The sequence below is a fragment of the Bombina bombina genome, chromosome 1 (genome assembly GCF_027579735.1).
Source record: "Bombina bombina isolate aBomBom1 chromosome 1, aBomBom1.pri, whole genome shotgun sequence".
NCBI lineage: Eukaryota > Metazoa > Chordata > Amphibia > Anura > Bombinatoridae > Bombina > Bombina bombina.
Genome location: NC_069499.1, coordinates 415,692,051 through 415,713,025, shown reverse-complemented (window position 1 = coordinate 415,713,025; position 20,975 = coordinate 415,692,051). Strand labels below are relative to the sequence as shown.

Sequence of the window (20,975 nt, the reverse complement as noted above, 5' to 3'; positions counted from 1 at the left end):
TGTGCTATACTACCCCTAGACTAGCCAGGCCTCATTTATATTGTTACATTTTATTATACAATGTGCTATACTACCCCTAGACTAGCCAGGTCTCATTTATATTGTTACATTTTATTATACAATGTGCTATACTACCCCTAGACTAGCGAGACCTCATTTATAATGTTACATTTTATTATACAATGTGCTATACTACCCCTAGACTAGCGAGGCCTCATTTATAAAGTTACATTTTATTATACAATGTGCTATACTACCCCTAGACTAGCGAGACCTCATTTATAATGTAACATTTTATTATACAATGTGCTATACTACCCCTAGACTAGCGAGACCTCATTTATAATGTTACATTTTATTATACAATGTGCTATACTACCCCTAGACTAGCCAGGCCTCATTTATAATGTTACATTTTATTATACAATGTGCTATACTACCCCTAGACTAGCGAGACCTCATTTATAATGTAACATTTTATTATACAATGTGCTATACTACCCCTAGACTAGCGAGACCTCATTTATAATGTTACATTTTATTATACAATGTGCTATACTACCCCTAATCAGAGCTTTTTTTCTGCTATTTTTATTTGTTTACCAACTAACCACACACACCTATGAGGCCTAACAATCTTTATTGTAATATTTCACAAATCTGACAGGGAATATGTGTATATAGCCTCCTGCAACAATAGGTGGGGATAAAAAAAGAGTATGTGCCGGACAAGAGACCACATCCTCTGGTTATATCTATTATGTCCCATGTGTTTATTAACTTCATTCCCAACCAAAACAATAGAAAACCAAAAAAGCATGAGTCTAAAAAGTATTAATCCCTACATTTTTATTTGTTTTCTGTCAAATAGTGAAATAATATACTGCAGCTCCAGCCTGTAGCCAAGGAGTTAAAAGGGTATGGCAAACTATACAATATGCTATACTACCCCTAGACTAGCCAGGCCTCATTTATAATGTTACATTTTATTATACAATGTGCTATACTACCCCTAGACTAGCCGGGCCTCATTTATATTGTTACATTTTATTATACAATGTGCTATACTACCCCTAGACTAGTGAGACCTCATTTATAATGTTACATTTTATTATACAATGTGCTATACTACCCCTAGACTAGTGAGACCTCATTTATAATGTTACATTTTATTATACAATGTGCTATACTACCCCTAGACTAGCCAGGCCTCATTTATAAAGTTACATTTTATTATACAATGTGCTATACTACCCCTAGACTAGCGAGACCTCATTTATAATGTAACATTTTATTATACAATGTGCTATACTACCCCTAGACTAGCGAGACCTCATTTATAATGTTACATTTTATTATACAATGTGCTATACTACCCATAGACTAGTGAGGCCTCATTTATAATGTTACATTTTATTATACAATGTGCTATACTACCCCTAGACTAGCGAGGCCTCATTTATAATGTTACATTGAACTATACAATGTGCTATACTACCCCTAGACTAGCGAGACCTAATTTATAATGTTACATTGAACTATACAATGTGCTATACTACCCCTAGACTAGTGAGGCCTCATTTATAATGTTACATTTTATTATACAATGTGCTATACTACCCCTAGACTAGCGAGGCCTCATTTATAATGTTACATTTTATTATACAATGTGCTATACTACCCCTAGACTAGCGAGGCCTCATTTATAATGTTACAGCAATGTGCTATACTACCCATAGACTAGCGAGGTCTCATTTATATTGTTACATTTTATTATACAATGTGCTATACTACCCCTAGACTAGCGAGACCTCATTTATAATGTTACATTTTATTATACAATGTGCTATACTACCCCTAGACTAGCGAGGACTCATTTATAATGTTACATTTTATTATACAATGTGCTATACTACCCCTAGACTAGCGAGACCTCATTTATATTATTACATGTTATTATACAATGTGCTATACTACCCCTAGACTAGCGAGGACTCATTTATAATGTTACATTGAACTATACAATGTGCTATACTACCCCTAGACTAGCGAGGCCTCATTTATAATGTTACATTTTATTATACAATGTGCTATACTACCCCTAGACTAGCCAGGCCTCATTTATATTGTTACATTTTATTATACAATGTGCTATACTACCCATAGACTAGCGAGACCTCATTTATAATGTTACATTTTATTATACAATGTGCTATACTACCCCTAGACTAGCTAGGACTCATTTATAATGTTACATTTTATTATACAATGTGCTATACTACCCCTAGACTAGCGAGGCCTCATTTATAATGTTACATTGAACTATACAATGTGCTATACTACCCCTAGACTAGCGAGGACTCATTTATAATGTTACATTTTATTATACAATGTGCTATACTACCCCTAGACTAACGAGGCCTCATTTATATTGTTACATTTTATTATACAATGTGCTATACTACCCCTAGACTAGTGAGGCCTCATTTATAATGTTACATTTTATTATACAATGTGCTATACTACCCCTAGACTAGCGAGGCCTCATTTATAATGTTACATTTTATTATACAATGTGCTATACTACCCCTAGACTAGCGAGGCCTCATTTATATTGTTACATTTTATTATACAATGTGCTATACTACCCATAGACTAGTGAGGCCTCATTTATAATGTTACATTTTATTATACAATGTGCTATACTACCCCTAGACTAGCGAGGCCTCATTTATAATGTTACATTTTATTATACAATGTGCTATACTACCCCTAGACTAGTGAGGCCTCATTTATATTGTTACATTTTATTATACAATGTGCTATACTACCCCTAGACTAGCCAGGCCTCATTTATAATGTTACATTTTATTATACAATGTGCTATACTACCCCTAGACTAGTGAGGCCTCATTTATATTGTTACATTTTATTATACAATGTGCTATACTACCCCTAGACTAGCGAGGACTCATTTATAATGTTACATTGAACTATACAATGTGCTATACTACCCCTAGACTAGCGAGGCCTCATCTGTACAGTTGTAGAATAAACTAGAAACGGTTCTATGGAGGGCTACTAAACTAGTACATGGCCCAAAAAACAAAAAAACTTACTGACTTCATGGACTTTCATATATAGAGCTTTGATGAAAGAAGGGAGAGAAGGGATATGATAGAAACATTCAACTATAGAGATTTAATAAAGACATTAGACATTAAACACTAAATAAATGCTCTATAGTATGATGCATTCAAGGAAAAGATTTGCCTGAGAATAACATGTAGGTGTATTTTTTAAAGTTTCATTAGCTGTTTCAATATTGACAAAATAAGTGTAAAGTTTTAGTGTCTATAAAAAAGGGAGCTGCCATGTTGTAACTTAGGTTACCTTCTCTGTTGCAGCCATTTAGGGACAGTTATAAATAGGTAGAGTAGTAGAGTGTGTAGCCAATGGCTGTGTGAAATATAATAGTGTTCTGCACTTCCATTTCTAACAGGAACTGAAAAGCTCACAATTTAATAATGGAATTACAGGAAAATGGAGACAAAATAATGAATGAAAGTATATTGCAGACTACTTTTTATATATGTGATTTATCATTTTATATTACCATCTCAAAGTGTTTAATGTACCTTTAAAAAGTCACCACCAGAACAAGCTGGAAGTTAGCAGATTTAGGAGTAATTTGCATAAGGGATTCTTTACAAAATGATTGTTGCATTACGAATGCCTGGGATATGTATACTGGAGCTTATATTTTAAAAAACAAATATGGTCAGGCTAGATAAGCTCCTTTTTTCTACGCTGTCAAAATGTCTATGTTTTTAACGTTTCATGATGAGTTAACACATATGGCAGAGGGGAATTTGTTGGAAAAACACTGATCTAACAAAATAGAACAGTTATTGTATTATGCCCCTTTAAATGCATAATTAAAATGTCTGTACTATGAGAGCAGAAGCTTTTGTATGCACTTGGTGACAGTCTTGGAGCATACAGAGCCACTGCCTGGTGTGTGTACGAGTGACAGATAACAGCATGCACTGTGAACACAAATCTGCAACTCAGTATACTGACCAATCGGCTGCAGGGACATTTAAAAGGAGCCAATCTCAGAGCACAGTTTAACATGCATCCCTTATACATTTATATGGAAAAGAAGTTTATAATGTTACGCTGGGGACACACACCCCTGGTTTATTTTAAGTGCTCTTTAAACTAATTGTTGCTGAGTCTATGTTTCTTCTTATAGGGAAATGAAACCCACATTTTTGTCATTCATGATTTAGCTTGTGTACAATAAAAAAAATATATATATTTTTTTTTTAAATTTTACGATCTGTTGGTGTCCTTTGTTGAAAAGCAGGTAGGTAGACTTAGGAGTGTATACGTGTGTGGCAGACATGTTATACATTGTGTTAACACTGCTGCCATCCAGTACTCAAGAGCATTCCTGAAATATATTTTAAAGACAAATGCACAATTACTACCAAGGTATTCTCTTCAACAAAGAATACTATGAGAATAAATAAAGCTCCTGAGCTTACCTTCCTGATTTTCAATGAAGGATACCAAGAAAATTAAGAAAATGTTATAATAGAGTATACAATTTTAAACAATGTTACAATGTACTTCTATAAATCATGAAATAAAAAAATGTTGGGGTTACGTCCCTTTAATGCAGCTGCCTAAAAGATGGCTTCCTCTTTCCTGAAAACACAGCTGAGTGTAAGAATGTTTCTAGCTGAAGAAGAGTCTGAGTGTGTGGGAACATAAAAGGGCACTGAATATGCAGCTGGACACTTCAGATTAGCTTGAACATTTTTATAAACTGCTATTCAAAAAGAAGAAAAAAAAATAGTCATTCAAGAAGCATTAAAAATTGGTTCTACATTCTAAAAGCGATTTGTCTAAGCAGCATAATACTCATGACAAATAGCCTTGTCTCTCTGTGGCTCCATATTCTAATGCGTAGTACAGTGATTTTCCTTGCTGCTCTAGTTAGGTTCTATAAGCTTTAAAGGAATAAAAATGTTAGAAATTAAGAAACCTTCTGCAAACCTTTTAATTTAAAGTCTGTTTATGTTGTATTGGTGTTAAAAAAATAAATAAAATGCAAAGAAAGAATGTTCTACCTATTGCATGCATATCACAGTTAAACCCCTAAAAAAGGGGTTAAAACATAGTTAAAGGGACACTGTACGATAAAATGTGCTTCCAACTGATGTGTTCCAAATGACTTATACCTACTACAGAATATTAATGTATGAGAAATTGGGCCTTTGTGTCTGTGTATTTGAAATAGCTGGTTTTGCACATTAAAATCATTACCTGTTCTCATATAAATGGACTGAACCTGTAAGTAAATCAGACCTGCTAATGTTACCTATATCTAAAGACACAGCCTTATAGTTAGGTATTGAGATGCTCACAGGTTAATTGAGAACACCTGCTATTTCAGATACAAAACTCTTTCTCCAACCCCTCACTGGGAGATTACTTAGTGCTATTGTCTTCTGTTTGCATAGCATGTTTTAACCCTTTAAGGACACAGCTTTCAGTTTGCTCAATTGTTTTATGACGGAAACATTCCGTCATATGTCCTTAAGAGGTTAAAACATGTTTTACAACAAAGGATAACAAAAGAACAAAATAAATATAATAAACTGTAATTAGGACAACTACTCTGCCCTTTGTTAGACATTTGTTGGATTCACTAGACAGGTAAAAAAATAACCAGTCCGTGTATCAGCAAAACACAACAAATCAGCGCATATCACAAGTATAATGATTTGCTGAGGAACAATGAGAGGGTCACATCTACACAGAAATCCCTTAGGTTGCACTATATTTATCTTTAGAGGCTGTGACTGATATAAATAGCTACAATGTGTACTGAGCAAGTCATCATAAATCACAGCCTGTGTGGTCTGCAGATAATTGTGATATAACAACCTCTGCCTCATATTTATTCTCTAAGAATTTAGAAAGAAAGAAAATCTCACCAGTAATTCTCTTATAACTAATATACCTTTACCTTTATATTACATTTATAGCAATATTTTTGCAATGATACAATATTTGTATGTCTGTTAATGTCATTCCTGATACATGTGAAACAAACTAGTACAGGTCTAAAAAACAACTCCCCCTTATTTCATAATGAGGTACAGTACAAGATACACAGTACAAGTACTGACAATGCCTTATTTTATTATAAAAAAAAATAATAATAATATATAGAACTTAAACAGTTTCACTGGAGCATTGTGTCAACGTGATAAAGTGGTTATGAAATTTAAATAGACAATATCATCTAATCATTATGCATTTCCCATACAGGTAGAATATGCATTTAAAGGGACAGTCTAACCTAAAATTGTTATTGTTTAGAGTTAACACCTTTACTAACCATTGCCCAGCATTGCACAACCAACTTTGTTATATTAATATACTTTATAACATTTAAACCTCTAAATTTCTGCCTGTTTCCAAGTCACTAAAGACAGCCTCTTATCACATACTTTTTATTTGCTTTTCACAACAGGAGACTGCTAGTTCATGTGGGGCATATAGATACAATTGGGCTCTCTCCCGTGGAGTTATTTAAGATTTAGCACAACATAGTACTAAATGCAAGTCAATAGATAATAAACACAAAGTCATGTGATCAGGGGGCTGTCAGAAGATGCTTTGATACAAGGTAATCACAGAGGTAAAAAGTATATTAATATAACTGTGTTGGTTATGCAAAATTGGGAATGGGTAATAAAGGGATTATCTATCTTTTAAAACAATAACAATTTTATTGTAGACTGTCCCTTTAAGGGTCATTACTGAGAACACTGGCTGAGTTCTAAAAGACCATCTCAAACCGTTCTTTTTTTAAGGGTGGGTGGTAGTGACGGGGCATTTTGTGCATTGTCCTGGGCACTGTATGAAGTGTCATGAACAGATCAGTCTCAAGAAAAAATAACAAGGAGAGCTCTGCAGCTACACAAAGAGCCAGACTATCTCATTAGAATTTGTATAGAGACGTCTACTAGCCACAAACTGGCCTTTTGTACCCCTCTTACACTAAATGTTATTTGGCCATTTTTATTAGTAGGTTCAGAGGACCTGAATAAATGAAAAATAACTGTTGTACAAGTTACTTTTATTTAAGTATGAAGTTAGCTATTTTTATTTAAAAAACAAAACATATTGCTGTGGAACACTACATAAAAAGGAGATTAACAGCTATTGAATAAATATTTCCAATATATTATTATTTGATGTAAAGTGATGTTGTCTGGAGAACCTGGGAAATTTTTTAACTATACTGAAAATAACTAGAACAATAACACTTTTATAGAAAAAATAATAAATATATATATATATAAATACTATGTAAAACAAGATAATTGTTTTCAGTATAAATCATAGCACCCCCCCCCCCACCGCAAATTAAAAGAATTGGGGTAGTAACAGATCAGAGTCCACAAGTGAAAATAGCTATCAGGATGAATTTGTTTTGCATATTTTACTTAAAGATATTTTGGCAATCCATTAAGCTATAATAAATACATAACCTGGATATAAAACATCATTAATATTGTAAGTCAGGGAGTCATGGCTAATAAAATTCAAATTCTGGCTCCTTTTTGTCTCTTCCATGTATATATCCTTAATGAAATCAAACCTTGGGTCCTAAAATATATAACTGTGTGACTATAAAGTTTCAAACAAAATTTGTTAAAGGGACATTATACACTCATTTTTTCTTTGCATACATTTTTTGCAGATGATCTAGTTATATAGCCCATGATTTTTATTTATTTTTTAAATGTATAGTTTTGCTTATTTTTAAATAACATTGCTCTGATTTTCAGACTCCTAACCAGGCCCCAAAGTTTTATGTGAATACCGTCAGCTACCTTCTCCAGCTTGCTCCTGTTTGTGTAAAGGGTCTTTTCATATGCAAAAGAAGGGGGAGGGTCTTATTTCCCACTTTCAGTGGGCTTTCCAGCTACCTTTTCAACAAAGCTAAACTGAGAGCTTCTAAGTAAGTTTTTAAACAGATTTATACTGGATTTTTATATCCGTATCTGTGCATCTTATTTTTATAGTAGTGTCTATTACATGCAGTTATATGAAAATTGGTGTATACTGTCCCTTTAACTTGTGTGCTCACTCCATGAAAGGACTTGAATGACTTTAATAGTCTTTATACACTATACATGCAAGTGAGTGTAAGATATTCTTTGTATAGGGTGTATGTTTAGTATATGCCACATATTATAATTTCAGTGAAATAATGCACAATTGCCTCCTTACCTGCCAGTGTCCTTGTCGCACAGCACAGAAGAATGGAGAGATGCCGCGTCTGTTAACCCTTGATAAGATAGCTCCGTATTCAAGAAGCAAATCACAGACTTCCAGCTTTCCTCGTCCAGCAGCCGATGTAAGTGCTTCAGATAGAAGAGAACAGGTCTTACAACCACATTTCCATTAGTATTCACCAAAAACTGTACATGTCCCAATGGCGCATTGCATTTTATCCTATATATTAGGAAATGATTGAGAACTCACTGGCATTAGCATTACAGAGAATGCACTGCACTAAATATGTCTCTGGATATTTGGAAACATTTAGAATTCTAGCTACCCTGAGGGTACAAGAGTGAGCATTTATATTACAGAATTTTTAAGACGGAACTCATGGGATGTGTACTTCAAAAAATCCTAAAAGTGAAAATACCAGCTATGTAAAGGCTTCTATCTAGTAACGCCTTTGCTCTTTATAAAAGGGTGACCTTCATTCAATTTAAATGAATTGAGAACAGAAATGAATTAAACATGATCCCTGTAAAACAGTTGTTTACGTAAAAAGATGTGAGATTGTGACAAAAAACGAAGTGAAGTTTTGCTGTAGGCAATTATTTGTATTTTTTTTTCTTTTTCTGTAAGGGTATTTTCACTCTCTCTAAAAGCAAAGCAATTGTCAGATAAAAAAAAAGACTAAGCCATGTATGTTACAGTTACTGTGTTTCCTCAACAAAATTATAAAATGAAAAGTCAGATTATTTTTTTTAAAATGAAAATTAGATTATATCAAATCTAAAAAAAAAGTAGATTATAAAAAGGTTACATTTTGTTAAGATGTAAACAGCTTCCATTCTGAAGAGGAACATAATATTGGACATACAAGAAAAGATAAACATAAACAAGTGTACTGGAAGCATTTAATATGACGTTCATAGTAGTCCAATATAAGCAACGTGTTTATATTGTTCCTTAAAGGGACACTGAACCCAAATTGTTTCTTTCATGATTCAGATAGAGCATGCAATTTTAAGCAACTTTCTAATTTACTCCTATTATCAAATTTTCTTCATTCTCTTGGTATCTTTATTTGAAATGCAAGAATGTAAGTTTAGATGCTGGCCCATTTTTGGTGAACAACCTGGGTTGTTCTTGCTGATTGGTGGATAAATTCATCCACCAATAAAAAAGTGCTGTCCAGAGTCCTGAACGAAAAAAAAGCTTAGATGCCTTCTTTTTAAAATATAGATAGCAAGAGAACGAAGAAAAATTGATAATAGGAGTAAATTAGAAAGTTGATTAAATTTGCATGGTCTATCTGAATCATAAAAGAAAAAAAATGGGTTCAGTGTCCCTTTAAAGGTATTTGAAACCCAAAAAAATTTCTTTCATGATTCAGATAGTGTGCACAATTTTAAGCAACTTCTATTATCAATTGTTCATTGTTCTCTTGGTATCTTTATTTGAAAAAGCAGGAATGTAAGTTAAGGAGCCGGCCAATTTTTGGTTTTGCACCTAGGCAGCGCTTGCTGATTGGTGGCTAAACGTGTCCACTAATTAGCAAGCACTATTAAAAAAATTGGCTTTAATATCCCTTTAAGTGGCTAAAGCTAAGGAGATGAGATTAACAATACTATGCTATGGGGTGATACAACTATTGCAGTGGCCCATGGGCGGGTCAGAGCCTATTTTGGGCTGAGCTGAGGCAGTCGAGCTTTGTGGCAGGATGTGTTTTTAGATGAAACTGGGACACATATAAGGAAGGGACAATACAGTGAGGGACTGAGCTCCAAAGAAATCTCTGATGGGTGTGTTACTGGACAATAACAAAATGCAAATTTTACAAACAGATTTAAAGTATAAGGAAGCTTCTAATATGACTAAAAATAAATAAATTATAGAGCCTATTAGTACATAATTAACTTAATAAAATGTGCCAATTTAAATCTGGTAATCTGTTACTTCCACATCACACAAATGCAGGAGATTACAGACAAACTATGGGCTAGATTTATCATGCAAGGGCAGACAGGGGCTACATATTCGCCCCTGTCCGCCTCAGCTGACCTCTGGCGGTCAGCAATCTGCTGGCGGAATTCAGCATTGCACAAGAGCGCTATTTTGCCCTTGCGTGCAATCCCGCCCGCGCACAGCCAATCATGCATGGGCAGGAGCTGTCAATTTCCCCAGTCGGACAAGACCGGGAAGATTGAAATTCTCCACCTAAGAGGTGGAGAAGAGGGAAGGGAAGCAGCAGACTGATGACCGCTGCTTGATAAATCTTGTGAGAACCTGCAGTCATAGGGAGGCCAAGGGCTTGATAAATAGAGCCCTATATATGAGCCAGAAAGTCTCACTATTTTAAAAGAAAAGAAGAAGCCGTGGTTTTGCCAAACAACAGATGATAAAGGACTTTCTTTTACAGTCCCTGTGTTTACCGCCTCTACTGGAAGTTTATTCCATGAATCCACAACACTTTCTGTAAATAAAATGCTTCTTTGCATTTATCCTGAATCTGATACCTTCTAACTTAAGATTGTGACCCCTTGTTTTGCCTTTTTTTTTGTGGCAAATGCTTTCCATGTAATTTAAGGATAAGGTTCTATTGAGGCACCTTGGCATAACATGGCCATACTATGTAAAGCTCCTAGGCACTGTTGCCAGACCAAATGTGAGCACCACAAATTGTTAATGTCTGTTTAAGAAGGCAAAACTCAGGAACCTGACATGATCCCTGTGAATAAGGATATGTAAATAGGCATCTTTTAAATCAATGGTAGACATAAACACACCTTCCTGCACTAAAGGAAGTATAGTGAGAAGTGTCTTTATCTTGAAAGTTGGAACTATCAGAAACATGAGATCCAACACAGGAATGTGCATTCCTTCTTTGGTACTATAAGAAAGTTTGGATAAGAACCCCCTAGTTCATTTTTGAATCTGGAACAGGAATGATAACTCCCATTGTTACCAAGTCCTTTCTTTATAAAAGACAGAAAAGGCTTTCGCCTTTAAGGGATCTCGTGGGACTCAAGAAAGAAGGATTCTTCCTTAAGGTGGTTTTGATCGAAAGCCTATTCAATACCACTGCAAAATTATTTTCAACACTCAAGGGTCTTGTACTGACCTCATCCAAGCCCCCTATAAGAAGAATAAATATATTCTTTGAATTTAGGGATAGATCCATAGAACCCCCTTGAGAATAGTCTTGTGCTGCAACCACCTAAACACTCTGCATTAATGGCAGCACTGCATTACCCTTCCTAGGATTAAATTTAGACTCAGCACAAAAGACCAAGATGAGAAGGTGGGCACACCAGAACATCCTTACAAAGCAAACATTATTGAGAAGGAGTTAAATTATCAGTGGATAAGTGGTCAGCAAATAGTCCGGAGACCTGAGTTGCACCAGTTTGCTCCATAAAGAATTATAGAGGATACAGTAAGGATAGAGGAAACCGACTGAAGCACAGGAACAGTATAAGGCAGGCAAATAGTTAAGCCCAGATGGGAAACAAAAATAGAAATGGCACAATGTAAAACTGAAATCCCTGTTGGAACAGACTTTTTAAAAAACTTTTTTTTAATCTAAATTAAATTACCACATCTATTAAGGGGTTTAAATCACAGGTTTTGAGAAATCTCTAGTAAGCATGAGTGTCTCCCCTCTCCACCAGTCCTGTGAGTTTTCTCCCTGCACAGAGAAGATGGCTACCTCACTGTAGTGAGAAGAAGAGAGAAACAGGAAGGCATGAGAAAACTGTGCCAAACAAACTTAACCCCTGAAGCCCCAGCACTCATAGAGAATCAGAAAATGCCATCCAGTAATTAATTATTTCCTGCAGGTTCTGGTGAGTACAGAGAACTGCCTAAGGGTCTGTAGTAACTCCGGAGTGCTCTAAAGCCTATAGAGGTAAATTTAAACTTCTTTTTTTAAACTGCTGTATAATTGACATGGTTTGTGTGTGTCTATGTCCCCAGGATATGTGAATCATGTGTAAATGTTCAGGCTAAGCATAGTACTTATCTGTCAGCATCTTCATCTACTGTGCTTACCTCAGATATAGACGACAGCTTCCAGTACAGGCCCATCTGAGACAGTGCAAACACAGTGCCAAGGATCTCACAAAGAACAGCAACTACATCCTAGGAAATTGGCAGATATATCTGCATTTCCCCTGGGGATGGCTGTGGATCACACAAGAAGCAGCACACTGTAGACTAGGTGATTGGCATATAATTCTGCATTTTACCCAGGAGGCCTGTGACATTTCCACACTGGGAAAATATTTTCACTGCCTGACTGAAACAACTGTCTTTACCTTTGTCCTTCGTAGGATCTCTGAGGGGAAAATTGATTGGTTACCAACAATGTGTAGATCAGAACTTCATAATTAACTTCACTCCATCTTGGCGGCAAAAATTTGACTGAGGATTCAGGGAGAGTGTGAGGGATTAAAGCTCTGGTATGTAGGTGCATTTTTGCCTTCTCCGAGTTGGACCTCCAACTCACGAATAAAGTCCATTAGGATTCAATGTGGAATACAATCTACAATCTGTTATCTGAATAATATCAGTTTTTGTGCAAGATTGATAACATCAAGGATATATAATATATTAACTAACGCTTGAAAGGATATATTTCGAAACGATTATCCTGAATAAGAACTCTGTTAATATATATATTTATTTGAATTTACGAACGTATTTTATATGATTCTGAGATTAATATTCAGATATCTGTATTTTATGATATATCTATTTGATTTTTAGTTGTGGCCACAACGTTTTTTTAGGATGAATGTGATTTATGAATGACTCTATGACAATTTCTATTAAATATTTATACCTAGTCTATACTGTTTTAATACATTGTTTCTTCAACTCCCTTTGGATTTTTTCTTGAAAAGAGCTACTTTTTTATTTTTTCTAGCTGTGGTTTTTAACCGTGTAAGAGAGAATCACGGTATATATGTTTTAGTGTGCTTAACGGGATAAGATAAGTGTCTAGGATATATTGTCAATAGCTTATAGTAAGTTAAAGGGACACTAAACCCAAAAATTGTATTTTGTGATTCAGATAGAGCATGCAATTTTAAGCAACTTTCTAATTTACTCCTATTATCAAATTTTCTTCATTCTCTTGGTATGTTGATTTGAAAAGCAAGGATGTAAGTTTAGATGCTGGCCCATTTTTGGTGAACAAACTGGGTTGTCCTTGCTGATTGGACAACAATAATAAACAAGTGCTGTCCATGGTCTGAACCAAACATTTTCTGGCTCCTTAGCTTAGATGCCTTCTTTTTCAAATAAAGATAGCAAGAGAACGAAGAAAAAATGATACTAGAAGTAAATTATAAAGTTGCTTAAAATTGCATGCTCTATTTGAATCATGAAAGAAAAAATTTGGGTTCAGTATCCCTTTAATTTTTGGTATAGACTGTTCCATTAATATAAGTATTACAACTGCAGTTAGTGAAACAAAACAATATGGTGATAAATCTGCAAATTTAGTTTGAGTGACACCTTAAACACTTGTTCCATAGGTTCACCACCGCTGTCACATGCATTACTTGATGACATAGTTTTAAAGCAAAAAGTAAATTTGATTACTTGTTGGGTAGCAATGTCACGACACCATAAAATCGCCAGTCTGCAAGTAACATGGGAGAAAAACAGCCAGTTATAAAACATAGTTAAAACATAAACCAAAATGCAAAATAATTACAGTCCTGCACATTGACAATATTCTAGCGGTGTATAAGGAGGCTGTGTCACAACCTAGATGGAATTCCTAAATGAAATGCAGAATTACACTACCACTATTACAGTGTGAAGGACTTTAATCATTTTGCATAGCGGATTATTTATAGATTGAGAGTTTCTGAATCCCAGGCCTCTGTATTTACTGCACTATGTTTGAATGTGTGTTATATTTTATTGTAAGTAACACTCAGATGTGCAGGAAAATAAATGAATCTGTGCTTGGATATGAATTCCAGAATATGCAGGAAATAACTTATAAAAATGCAATAAAGAAAAGGAATGTTCCTGATAATTATGGCTTGTTGTTTACCATTTGCCTGAGAGCTACACCCTGAAATCTAGTTTACCATATTCGGAAACTGACCCAGCTCAACCCACAGTGTTCTTAAATAAACAGCATCATGGCAAAGTTATGTTCAGGAATTCCGACTATTCATGTGCTAAATAAGGACCAGCGCTTATCTGAAACCAAGCAGTCCCCAGCTTTAGTTGTCATTAACCCTTTATTTGCTAGAGAAATCTGAGAAAAACCTGCCATCAGTGTTTCTACAAATTAACTTGAAAAATTGCATTTCAGAAAAGGGACACTGATCAATCATAACAGAAAATCTAAAAATCTATTGATATCATTAGGATAAAAAGATTTCACAACTCTGACAGATTCTCTGATCCTAAAGGGATAGTCTACACCAATTGTTTTATTGATTAAAAAGATAAATAACATCTTTACTACCCATTCCCCAGCTTTGCACAACCAACATTGTTAGATTAATATATTTTATAACATTTAAACCTCTAAATGTCTGCCTGTTTCACATGCTTTTTTAATTAGCTTTTCACAGCAACAGACTGCGAATTCATGTGGGCCATATAGATAACTTTGTGATGTCTCCCATGCAGTTGTGCAGGATACAACACTAATTGGCTAAAATGCAAGTCAATAGATAATAGATAAATAGCCATGTGATCAGGGGGCTGTAAGAAGAAGCTTAGATACAAGATAATCACAGAAGTAAAAAGTATGTTAATATAACCATGTTGGCTGTACAAAACTGGGGAATGGGTAATAAAGGGATTATTTATCTTTTTAAACAATAATAATTTTGGAGTAGACTGTCCCTTTAAGCCAGAAAATCTGACAGGAAGTTTAAATGAAACGAGGAAGACTAGAAGAGGGATGTTTTTGTCTGCCACAAGAAAGGCGCAACGTTTTGACAGAAGGATTAGGGAATTCTGAGAAGGCCCAGAATATGTAATGTACCATTAATGTTTGCTCTGGGTGCTTGGGAGTTCTGACATGAATCAGATGTAAACACAAAAGGTTGAAAAACAAACATGCTGTACTAGGTGAGAGTTGTATGGAATCCTACTTCAAACTACAGAAAAAGCAACATCTATTTATCTCTCTTTCTCTCATCCCAAATAGTAAAACGTGTTAGCAAATTTTCTTACTGTGTTAATGCTTTCATATAACTACGTCTTTAACCCCTGTAGAGGAGACCTAGCCGAAGACATTGTGTGAGCCAATGACAAGAGGCATATTTACATTTGTTTATAAACAAATACAAAGTTTTAAATTGATGGCTAGGTAGTCATTTCTTTGCAAAACTACATTTTAACTTAAATTTATTTTTATTTTTGTTAACACAACCTCAACAAGTAGTTTACATAGCACATAAAAATGGAAATAAGGGAAATTTAGAGATTGTTGAATATATATATATATATATATATATATATATATATATATACTGTATATATGAAATAAGTGCGTTTGTGTGTGTAAATGCTTATCAATAACTTGATTAAAAAAAAAGTTTTTTAAGCATTTATAAGTCATTCACAATTTTCAGGTTTTTGCAAAATAAGAGCAGTCAATGGAAACACCACTTGAAATATGAGTATGTTTATATCTCATCTCCTCTGCTGTTGTAAATTAAGATAAAAATTGAGCTGATCTAAGCAATTTACTGTGTAGTGTGTTTCTGGGTAAGAGGGGACTTAAAGGGACACTGAACCAAAAAATGTTTCTTTTGTAATTCAGACAAAGCATGCAATTTTAAGCAACTTTCTAATTGACTACTATTATCAAATTGTCTTCATTCTCTTGGTATCTTTATTTGAAATGCAAGAATGTAAGTTTAGATGCCGGTCCATTTTTGGTGAACAAACTGGGTTGTTCTTGCTGATTGGTGGATAAATTCACCCACCAATAAACAAGTGCTTTCCATGGTCCTGAACCAAAACAATAGATTAGATGCCTTCCTTTTCGAATAAAGAAAGCAAGAGAACAAAGAAAAAGTGATAATAGGTGTAAATTAGAAATTTGCTTAAAATTGCATGCTCTATCTGAATCATGCAAGAAAAAATTTGGGTTCAGTGTCCCTTTAATGGGATGTTAATTATAATATAAAATAAACAATTTTGTTTTCTGAGCACTTGGTAATTGATCTTATTGCATTGTTGTGTGTGATTTGTTTTAAAAAGCATATGTCCTTTAACCCAAAATTGAAATTCTCACCTAAACATAAAAGATTACAACTGTGGAGATAAGTTAATTATTTTTTTCCCACACTTCAGGTGAAAAGTTTTTTATGTTAAAAAACCAACAAACGAATAAAAAAATATGTGATGTTTAAAGGCAGACTTTTAAATAAATGATATAACATATATGTATTTCATAAAGAAGGAAATTGTATAGGATGGCAGGTGAAACATGTAAAGACTTATGATGTATAAAAGACTAACAGGCAAAGTCTACCACAGAATGAGAAAATAATAAAAATAACAGATTAAAAAAAGGAGGATACAAATTTTTATATTTTTTCATTAACTTCTTAGTTGTAACATTGTTATACAATCCTAGCAGAAAAATGGTTCAAAATGACTGGCCGTCTTTATCATAATGCTGTGGTAATGTAAACGGCATAGGTTACACGTTACTAACCTAACTATAAAAATATAATGTGTGAATATCTCATTTTTGATGATTTTGAAATTAAAATGCTGTCACATAAATTACAAATAACTTTTACTCTAATCACAGCAAAAAAAATCTGGAAAAAAGGAGGAACTATTCTTGTTTGAAACCAGCGGAAATATATCTGTGCTCCTGATTAAAAAATAAATAAAAAAATCAAGTTGGAGTTCAGACCATTTATTACCTATGAAGAAAAACATCTGCAATGTTAAAAAAGATCATTAAAGAAATTAGAATTGCATCATCAACAAATGCATTATAAAAAGGCAATACAATAACACTTAGGGCCCCATTTATAAATCTGTGGATGCAGCTTTCAGACTTAAGAGTGGACCTGAAACGCTAGTTAAGTAGCTGCAGTATTAAGACCGCAGCAACTCAGCCTATCCGCCACTTCAAGGTAGGTTTTCCAGCCGTCCTCCATTAAAATACCGCAATCTGTCGATAACTGGGCACAATGGTAGTTGGGATCACACAATGCCCCCCAAAATCTCTACTTTATCCCCCACTCTTGGTCCCATGAGGAATATTTTTCACAACTTCGTAGCAATTTTACCCCTTTGTTGCCAGTAACATTCAAATCAATAATTTTACCTCTTTGGCTGCCAGCAACATATGTAAACAGAAGTGATGTACACCCCCTTGACTGCTCCTCACTTCTTACTGCTCCATTTTTTATAATGCATTTAGGTATATAAGGACTTTTATATTTAGCTAATACTCAGGGACTTTAAAAAAACTGTACATTTAAGTGATCAGTATTTTTGTGAAGATTTTACTGGACAGCTTGCTAAAATACTGGACTATCCGGTTGAAAACTGGACACCTGGCAAATCTACCTCAAGGTAAGATCTGATCGGGATGATTGAGAAGCCCTTCTCTCACACAATTGATTGTGCAAGAGCAGGGGGGAAGCTGCATGAGCCTGTTAACTGTGGGCAGCAGATGCTCACCGCAATGTTGGGAAGACAGATTCCCGGAAGCAAACTTTGTCCACCCAGCATTTAATAAATGGGGGCCTTAATCTGAATTTCAAATTAGTAGTATTTTTTTTTTCCCTGACAAAGTTCAAAGTGACCTCCATTTTCACTCCCCCTTGTATCATGTGACAGCTACCAGCCAATCACAAAATGCATATACGTATATACTGTGAACTCTTGCACATGCTCAGTAAAAACCTGGTGCATAAGATAGTGCACATATAAAAGTATTTTGCACATTAGGATAGTGGAAGTAAATTGAAAAAATGTATAACATTGTTTGATCTAACTGAAAGTTTAATTTTGACTTTAGTGTCCCTTTAAAATCATGTTACTGTGCCTGCACCTAGGGCATTTTGTGTCCTTTTATTTACAAGGCCCTTCGCATTATTTTGGGAGAGTCAATTGTTATACACCAACACTTTTCATAAAAACCTGTTCTCTAAACAAACATTTGGAGGGTGGAGGCCATCTTTTTTATTCTCATCAACAAAACCATCTACATCTTCCATGTTACAACTAGTTGTGCTCTACAGAAAGAAGCACAGTGATATCAGCTGCAGTTATCATAGCTCATTCATCAGAAGGCTAAGGACTGAGGTGTGGCATGGGAATGTCATGTTATGCTAGCACAGAATATTAAAGACTCACTGTCAGGCATGTCAAACGATGACCTAGTTCACAGAACATATGCCCTTTGTCTAGGCTTGTTTGAGGAATATTCATAAAAATGAAAAAGTCAAACAAACAAAAGAAATAAAATAACAAAACAGGTCAAAACAATTATAGCAGTAGTTGACTTTATTATGGTATATATATTGATTTAGCATTTATAGTTTAAAACTTTATCTCTGCTAACGGTCTCCGCCTTGATGTTGTGAAAAGATTAAGTGATTTGCTCATGGAATTATGTAACTTGCCTTCTCTTAGAATGCTGAAATCATCAAGTGGTGAAAAGATAGCAGTCTTGTCACAGTGGGCTTAAATATTCATAACTTTATTATCAATAACATCCCTCATGTACAAGGCACATTGGAAACATCTGCCAGGGGATCGCAGCTTGTCATGTCCACAGAATTAGGTTGGGTATTTTGGTGTGAGACTAACCATAAATCAGAGACCAATCTTAATATACTTGATATAATAAATATTATCAAATAACACAACTCAACTAAAATTCACCTTAATGATTTCTATCTTATATGACAAACTAAAAACCACCATTTCACTAAGTGTTCATTTATTCACACATTACATACTACCCTATTATTTAGTGGGACAAGAACTTTAGATAGATAGATAGATAGATACCGTGAGGAAGTTAAGGTGCGTAAAACTCAGAATGCAGGAATAGAAACATGAAACATCATAAGTCTTTTGGGAAGCTTTACTGAATGATAAGCAAAAAAGACCAATTAGTAATTAAAGCTGAAGAATACACACACAGCAAGTATGAACACAGGCCAAAGGTTAAACTCTAGAGTGCAGTTCAATTTCAGTAATCCTTAGAAAGTTGCAGTAACAAAGTCCAGTGGATACTGAAGCTCAAATAGTGCTATATACCCAGTGGGTAGTGGGTACAGATAGACTGTCATTGGACACCAGGTAGATACAGCAGACATAGTTGGTTTGAGGAAAGCATATTGGTATAGCAGACACAGCAGGCACAGGATACCCAGCGAGTCCTGTTGGTAAGACTTTAACGGGATATCAAATAGTTACAGCAGGCACAGCTGGTTTGAGTAAAGTTGCCACTGGTATATTATACACTGGATACTCAGCAGGCACAGGATACCCAGCGGGTACTGTTGGTGAGACTGTCACAGGATACATGATAGGTACAGCAGGCATCAGGTAAGTATGCTTGACGTACAGAAACCAGGTGAGCATAAACAGGTACAAGGTAAGTATGCTAAGTTTCAGGAACAAGGTAGGCCCCACAATAACTCAGCACAGAGTGATGGGCTGAGTATCCTTTTATAGGAGCTCCAACTCCTATTGCCTCCAGGTGGGAGTTCCGGTAATTAGGACATGGCCCCTATAAATCTAGACAGCGTGCAGCCGTGCACACCTAGAGACCTGCAGCGTCTCGCTGTCTTGCTACATGAGAAGCCGAGACTAAGGAAATCATTCTTGGAGTTCTCTGAGATCAGCACAAAGGTAATCAACCGACAGATATACAGAAAGATTGACAGACAGATAGACATACAGAAAGATAGGCAGACATTCAAATCTATAAATTTTTATAGAAATCTTTGCACCTTATAGATTGCAAAATCTATTATTATCATTATCATGATTTATTATCATTATCATGGTTTGGGGTAGCTTGCCACATGGAGTGTAGTTGTAGCAGTTAGTCAAGGCAGTTTAAGAATTATTTTGGTTAGAATCAAAAACAGAAGAGAGATGGTAAGCCTCTCTACACAGGTGTTTTCAAGGAGCCTCTGATGCTATACAAGCTTGGGTATAGTCTTATGAAGCAGGGTAGACAGTTCCAGAGGACAGGAGCAGCATGTGAGAAATCTCGGAGGCAAGAGTGGGACGTAGAGATAAAAGGAGTGGAGAGATGTAGGTCAGAGATTGATTGATTGAGTGCTTTGTAGGGTAGGGTTAATACTTTAAATTGTATTTTGGAGTGTATGGGGAGCCAATGTCAAGACTAGCAGAGCGGAGCAGCTGATATAGATCAGTGACTTAGGTGGATGAGTCTAGCTGTAGCATTCATAATAGATTGGAGGGAGGAGAGGCAGTGTTTTGGAAGGCCATTTAGAAGTAGATTGCAATAGTCAATGTGTGACAAAAAGAGCGAAATAATTCATATTTTTGTAGTTTTCTCAGTAACAATTGCTTTGGTTTCAATAATTTTGACTCAACAGGGGCTCACTGTCCTGTACAAGACAGAAACTAGGCAGGCACAACTGTGTAATCCAAATTCT

At 35.1% G+C, this 20,975-nt stretch overlaps 1 protein-coding gene across 3 annotated transcripts in view; it reads right to left on the bottom strand.

The window, feature by feature from the left end:
* TANC1 (tetratricopeptide repeat, ankyrin repeat and coiled-coil containing 1) overlaps positions 1 to 20,975 on the bottom strand; it is a 439,674-nt gene that overhangs the window by 47,963 nt on the left and 370,736 nt on the right. For all 3 annotated transcript variants that reach the window (XM_053698331.1, XM_053698330.1, XM_053698332.1), the window contains one exon: positions 8,323 to 8,456. In XM_053698331.1, coding sequence (XP_053554306.1) covers positions 8,323 to 8,456 — 134 coding nt within the window. The remainder of the gene's footprint in view (positions 1 to 8,322; positions 8,457 to 20,975) is intronic.